Source organism: Terrapene carolina, unplaced genomic scaffold (genome assembly GCF_002925995.2).
Source record: "Terrapene carolina triunguis isolate 2854851 unplaced genomic scaffold, T_m_triunguis-2.0 Scaffold131, whole genome shotgun sequence".
Classification (NCBI taxonomy): domain Eukaryota; kingdom Metazoa; phylum Chordata; order Testudines; family Emydidae; genus Terrapene; species Terrapene triunguis.
In genome coordinates this window covers 37,626,770-37,634,140 of record NW_020664482.1, presented here as the reverse complement: position 1 = coordinate 37,634,140, position 7,371 = coordinate 37,626,770, and the positions used below count along the sequence as shown (strand labels likewise).

At 45.5% G+C, this 7,371-nt stretch overlaps 2 protein-coding genes across 2 annotated transcripts in view; one reads left to right on the top strand and one right to left on the bottom strand.

The window, feature by feature from the left end:
- The window catches only part of ARL13A (ADP ribosylation factor like GTPase 13A), a 53,115-nt gene extending 52,197 nt beyond the window's left edge, over window positions 1-918 (bottom strand). The window contains 1 exon segment of the mRNA XM_029911879.1: window positions 848-918. Coding sequence (XP_029767739.1) covers window positions 848-918 — 71 coding nt within the window.
- An 866-nt stretch (window positions 919-1,784) lies between these two features.
- XKRX (XK related X-linked) overlaps window positions 1,785-7,371 on the top strand; it is a 20,289-nt gene continuing 14,702 nt past the window's right edge. Inside the window, exon 1 of the mRNA XM_026653012.2 lies at window positions 1,785-1,862. The gene's annotated coding sequence lies outside the window, so the exon portion shown is untranslated. The remainder of the gene's footprint in view (window positions 1,863-7,371) is intronic.

The window sequence follows — 7,371 nt, the reverse complement described above, 5'->3', positions numbered from 1 at the left end:
GGGGCAATCAGGGGACAAGAGGCAGGGAGGCTTAGGTAGGGGGTGGAGTCCTGGGGGGCAGTTAGGGGCAGGGGTCCCAGGAGGGGGCAGTCAGGGGACAAGGAGCGGGGGGAGGGTTGGGGGTTCTGAGGGGGGGAAGTGGGAGGGGCAGGGGCGGGGCTAGGGCAGGACAGGGGCGGGGCTCCTCCCGTCCTCTTTTTTGCTTGCTGGATTATGGTAACCCTAGGCAACTCCCATCTTTTCATGTCCTGTGATATATATACTGCTTACTGTATTTTTCACTCCATGCATCTGATGAAGTGGGTTTTAGCCCACGAAAGCTTATGCCCAAATAAATTTGTTAGTCTCCAAGGTGCCACAAGGACTCCTCAAAAATAATGAGACAGCCTTCTAAAAATCTCATGATTTTTAAAGCCAAATAAAGCCCACTGTTTTGTACCAATCTCTTGATTTTTTTCCACCTCTGGGGAAGCTGCTCCCTATCCCCAGTTTGCATGGGATCATCTCAGGGTCAAAATGCAACCTTAAATACATTCCCGTGCTCATTGAAACACATACACAGGCCTCCCTGTCCACTGCTTGGAGGGAACACCACTTACCCACTCATATCCCATGGGCATAGGGAGCTGCCATGTTATCCCTCTCTAGCTCCTTTCCAAGGAGACAAGACAGGCAGCTGCTGCACCCATTCTCCCTGCAGGCCCCCACTACATACCCCCCACATTCATGTCCCCCCCCAGTATCCTGCCCATCACAGTCTCCTCCTGCTCCCCTCTGTCTGCTACCTGCATACCCCCCACCCACTTGTCCCCTCATAGTTTACTGTCCTGTTTCTCAGCACTCTTACCCGACCTGCTGTGCCCAGAGCCCCATTTCCAGCACCTCTATGTTCTCCTGTCCCCTGCCTGGCCCACACATGGTGACAAAAGGGCCACCCATTTCCCCTGAAAGTGGCCTGTGGCTTCAGTCGAGTAATGGAAGATGGTGGCCATTTTCGATAAGGACAAGCCTTCCCAAGATTGAAGGCAGATACCAGCAGGTCACAGGAACCCTTAACCCCTCCCGCCGCAATTTTCCAAGACTCACAATAAAAATCAGAGAGTTGGCAAAACTGCATCAGTGACCCTAAAATTCCAGGGCCAAATCCTAATCCATTGAAGTTAATGGGCATTTTGCTATGGGCCTGAATTCGGCCCATTGCTTCAGTCTATGTCAGGGTACACAGTCAAACGTCCTGGCCTTGAGATAAACACCTCATCCCAGCTTTGGTTTCAACGGGGCGTAGCTATTCATGGCCAGATTCTGCTCTCAGCTACCCCAGCGTAAGCCAGGAGTAACTGGAAGGAAGCCAGTGAAGTTATTCCCGATTTACTTCGGAGTGGGCGAGAGCTGAATCTCTCCCTCAGCCTCCAGGGAGAGGTCTCTGGGCTTCAACTCTCTTCTATTGTAGGAGCAGTTCCAGGTTTCCCTGGTAACCGTTGCCAGGTGAGACTGAGAGGTAGAATTTACTCCCCAGGTTGATAACAGAAGACGTTCTCCATTAGGGCTGCTAAAAAGCTACACAGTGACCAAGAATCTAGTGTGGCTGCCAGTGGGCGTCTCCCCCTTGTCACCGCCCACTGTGCGATAGATTCAGAGGCACGTGAAGGAGCATGCTGGCACCGGAAACTTCAGGGGCTGTTTAAACTCCCAGCCCACAAGTCCCTTAAGAGTCAGCACATATTTTAAAAATCTCGGTGTACATTGCTGCATTCCCTGAGGTCCAGTGAACAAGTACGGCTGTGACATCCTTAGAACTGAGAAGGAGCCGTGAGGATGGGGAGGCACTGGTGATTCACTCTGACAGGGATTGCTTAAGAACCGTGAGTATGAGTTAGGATGGGCTAGATTTGCTGTTATTTGGGACCCATGAAAACCAGCTAGGAATAGCCCAACTTGGTGAGAATTTGCTAGAACAAGATGGGATTGACTGGAGTTGGGAAGGAGGGTTAATGAGGATTAGCAGTTAAAACAGTGAGGCTAGGGATTACCTGGCACCAATTAGTGATGATTACAGTCAGCACTGGGTAAGGATTTCTTAAGATTCAGGTAGGTCAGTGAAGACAACAAAAAGGAAAGGGTGACTGTGTCCTGATTTGCTCAGTGGAAAAGGGAGATCTGTTCTCAAGGGATCCATCTGATGCTTTCATAGGATCTGTAGAGAGTAGTGGGATTTGCTCTCTATGAGCTCTGCTTGCTGTGCGGTGGGCATCGTTTCCTCCTATGGTTCCAATACAGGCAAGGTAGATGGTAGCTGTAACATTCAGAGGGAGAGAGTGTTATTTTCTTGAAGTGCCTCTTGTAATAAATGCCAACAAGTCAAAGCAAAATTGTGTGCAAATATGTATGGTTAAATATCACACTGTCCCTTTAAATTCCAGCACAGCTCTGGTGGCTAATGATAAGTCGGATAATGGGGGCTTTAGACTCTGAGAACTAATTACACACAAACACCACATGGTCTGACTGGAATCACAAGATAACTGCTGCCTTTCCTGAGGAAAAAAATAGATGCTGATGAATTAAGGGCCTTCAACAGCCTGATGCTAGCTAACATGGAATAGCCTGATGGAGGGCTGCTGTAACAGGAGGAATGTTGTCACTAAACCCACCGTTAGCTAGTAGTACATGTACCTCGCGTGTGGCACTAGCTAAAGTTCAGCTTGCTGTTGGATATCAGCATCCTGCCCTGGTGTGTTCCCCAGCTTGGCACTGGCACGCTGTCAAACAGGGCTAACAGAGTTCTCTTTTCCAGTCAATAGCTTTTTTGAGACATTTTGGGAGGGTGGAGTTAAATTTTCCTTTTGAGCTCACACACTACAGTTCTCTTAACCCCATGGAATGAAGGAAACGAGGGACCTGAAATCAAGTATAGAGAGATAAGCAGCATCCTAGAGTATATTCATATTCAGCATCTGAAAAACACTGCACAACACCTGTTCATTCCTTATGAAACAAAGACATTTAAGCACATAGTGATGAGATGGGTAAGAAAACAGACAGGCTTGAAAGAGGTATGGCAAACAGTTCCCAGAATGGGGAAACAGACCACGGGAAGAGCCAGATTGTTTCCCTTTGAATCCATTGGGATTTCTTGGGGGGCAGGTCAGGGTGATGTACCCATCTGGAGTAGGGCTTCACACCCTGAGGATGCAGGAATGACTGTTATGTGATTGACATACACAGATACTTGTTTGGGCTAGATTCAGTTGCAATAAGAGAATTAATTCCAACCTTTGCTCCGGGGAGAGGAGAGAATGTCCATAAAGGGCAGCCTTCTGTAAAGCTTGCAACCCCTCCCATTGGGCAACTGGACTAGTTTGCATAGCAGTTTGCTGCTAGGGGACAGGGGCTTTCAGTTTTCCCATGCCATTCCCATTCCAGGAGTTTTGTAGTGTATTTTACAGGAAAGGTGACCTTGGATGCAGCACCTGATTTTCTGGCAGACCTTTGCTTTTTACCCAGTTTTTGTGCTGGGTTTCACTGGGGCACTTGGCCTCAATTAAGACAGCAAGCCCATGACAGAGACAGGCCTAGATGCTTTCCTCTAGCTTGTCTGTTACCCTTTCTTTCCCATTTCCCACACAGAGAGAAGTTAGCATGTAATTTCTCTGTGCTAGACACCACTCCACAGTGCCTCTCCATTTGGGCATGGGGCATATCCCTCTCTTAACCTTTGATCACAGATTCTGAACAGCAGTGCTGGACCTGAAGGATTCCTGGGCATGAGAGGGTTAACTTCCACTCTGGCCTGGGCTCCATTCCTGGCGGCCTCCTCATGCTGCTTGCAGCAATGACAATGGTAGGCATGATGATATGGCCCTGACCCTGCCTGGTACAGCCAGGTCACTCACAGACACGCTCTGGGTGGCTCAGAGCATTAACAGGGCCACATAAGGTTAAACCTCCAGGGACCAGGTGAATCTGTTAATTAAAGAGACAAACTCTGAAGAAGTGAGGTTTTTACTCACGAAAGCTTATGCCCAAATAAATCTGTTAGTCTTTAAGGTGCCACCAGACTCCTTGTTGTTTTTACTACCTGGTTTATTGTAACAGTGTCACCTGTTGTGTGTATGGGAATTGCCACAAATCTGACAGAATTTGAGAGAATTACACTAAATAAATCCACCAAAATAATAGACATTTCTTGATTTCTTTTAAAAGGCAATTCAGCAAACAAGCTGCAGTAACATTTCCCATGCCTGAGATTTATCACAAGAGAAGCAATGAAATTCCCATCAACACTACCAACTCTCAGATGGTCACATAATATTACCCAAGTGTGTACCAAGTTATTATCTGCTCAGTATCTAATCAGACACTGACCAGTCACACTTGGCACAAAAGGTTGCTTTTATATAAGTCTGGCCCCAAGGCTGCTGCAGTTAGATCCATTGAATCTCCAATCCCAGGACTCCATGCAGGTGCAGGATTCTGCCTAACACAGATTTGATGACAGGATTGAGGCCTAATATTGTACAAGACAAAAAAGAGCAATACAAAAGTCTCCAGGAAGTCAGAAAGAAAAATCATATCAAAGCACTTTTCTAAAGCCACCCCCCTGAAGTGTTTGCAATCCAAATATTGCAGCATTATTTAGTGCAGGGAAACCTTGCGCTGAAAGCGAATGGAAGCAAAAGTAAAACTGACAAATCTATGCTGAAATGAAAAAGTAGCAAAAATCCAGTCTGGGTTTTAAAAAAGAATTGTTCAGTTTTAGTTATCTACACTATGTTGCTCTGCAAAATGGGTGAGTTTCTGACTTGCAAATGATTTTGAACCTACATTATCCCTTTAGCCACCAGTTTAGCTGGTCTAATCTCTGTAATTGTTCTGAACCCAGAGTTTCAATGTTGATTTCCTTTATTTGTTGAATGTTTAATTTGTTAATATTTGGTGATTCCCATTTAATCCAGCTCCCTCATTCTGAGCTGCATTTTGCTTCTTTTCAGGGAGTGGAAAGAGGGCTTCAAAACACCTCTCCATCAGATCCCACAGCTAAATATTTAGTCATTCCTCAATGCAAATTCTGTTTGCAGAGAGATTTCTGATCCAAAACGGGGGATGGGGAACCATAACTGCCTGTCTCTCCACTGAGACCCAGCTGCTTCTACCCCCGTTCATGACTATATTTGGGAAGCAGACAGTTTGTTTCTTGGCATGACCCAGTGATTTCCTCCAGTAGTAATGCCTTCTTCAGGGTCCTAATGCAACAGTGTTTCCAGGCAGACACCAAAGAACAGGAGAGAGGCTTGTTTTCAAGCAGCATGTGCTCAGCTCTCTGGTCTTTTAGCTCTTTAAAAGCAGCTTCTGTTCTCCATTTACAGAAGCTAAACTGCTGGGCAGGGAATATTTTGAACCGGAGAAGCCCTCTCCCCTCCTCCCCCCACCGCATATAAAATTATCTCACCAAACTTTATACAGAGAGAAAATAAAGCTCATACAGTGAATTCTGTATTTGGGTTTTATATTTAGGATGAGCAGTATTGCAACCCCAAAATGTTCTGAGATCATGAGTCAGGGCCCAAAGATCATGAGGAAAAAACAGAACACATATATGTTGGGTAACCTCAAGGGCTAGAAACTCCCCCCCTCTTTCCCCGTAATTAAAAGCCAAGATTCTCCCATGATCACAGGACTCAGAGAGCTGGGGCTTTAAGAAAAGTGCCAAATATTGTGCGATTTGTGAAAAACAAGAAGAGTTGGCAACACTGGCTGAGAAGAAGGATGGTCTTGTAGTTCAGGGCCAAGACTGGGACTCACTAGGTCTAGAATCAATTTCCTGCTCTGCAGCCGTCTCCAGTGTTTGATCTTGGACAAGCCACTTCATCTATCTGTAAAATAGAACTAATGCTGTCTGTTTTGTCTATTTAGATGGTAACCTCTTCAAGGCAAGGCCTGTGTTTCACTATGGGCCTGTAGCGCCTAGCATAATAGGGCTCTAAGTGCTACTGTGATACAAATAAATAATAATTAGTGTATTTGGAAAAGACTATGGGAAGCGTTCCAAGAGACCATCCACAAATAACTCTCTCCTAGCTGCTTTAGAGCAATGCTACATTATTCCTTGTTTTTAGCCCTAACTTTCTTTCATCATTTTGTAATTTCTATTGGGAAACTTTGGTCACCTCTTATCCAGGGAAATAAGAAACTCCCTCATCTGTTCCATTTCTTAGATACCTGATGCCACCTGGCACTATGCTCATTTTAGAGGCAGCAACCGCTTCTGCAGCATGGCAACTAAAATGGCACACAACTCTCCAGATGGGAACTAACTCTTGCTTCACATGGAATGATTTATTTCTGTTCCCTCCCTCTGCTTGCACAGTCACTCCTTGTTTACCTCTGTCCTATTTTGTACTGCTGCTCTGCAATAAACTGAGAGTTCAAGACCTTCTCCTTAGTAACCTCAAGCCCAGTTCAGCACAGATACGTGCGTGCCCATCCCATTGATTATAATGGGAATGCTAAGTGGATTTGGGAGCAGAATTTAGCTTGAGATCTTATGCTTACAATCTTGTTTTATGATCTGTCTGTTAAAGCACAAGATTGAGTCAGATGTAGGTTCTGATCCTGGCTCTACCAGTGACTTGCTGTGTGAACTAGGGCAATTCCCTTAACCTCTCTCTGTGCCTCACCTATAAAATGGGGATGATCATACCAACCTCACAGTAGGAGATATGCAGCTTAATTGGTTAATTCCTGTGAAGTACTTTGAGATTCTTGTACAGAAGGCAGCATTAGAGTGCTTATGTGCTAAGTAATTATATTTAATTAATTTATCAGTCAATATGGAAAGACACAATTAAGAATCTATGACTATGTTGAGTTAGGAGAGCTCAGGCATTGCTCAATTGAAGGCAGGCTGCACTGGCAGCTTGCCAGAATCCTGAGGGTTGCATTTAATTTGCATAAATGGAGCAGATTACAAATTGCTCTTATGGCTAATGAAAAGGTGTGGTCATGATTGGCCCCAGCATGCAATGTTTCTTTAGTGCTCAGATGAAGGTGGTGCATTGCATGCTGGGACCAGTCATGTCCACAGGCTGCACCTGTGTGTTGAAGAGGATGCCAGCTGTGCTTTGCACATTTACTGCTTTGTGCTAGGGGATGAATGTGTTATGTCACAATGTGGCATGAATGCCATTGTACTGTGATGCTGCATCAGCCCCTGAAGATATTTCAGCTCTGTTTGGAGAATAGATCTATCACTACTGACTGTCCCACAAAAATGAAGGCAAGTGGCAGCCATCCTGTTTCCTACAGAGACCTTTGGAAAGCAGAGTCACCCAGTAAGGTCTAGAGGTAGATACAGAGATGCTACAGCAGTTT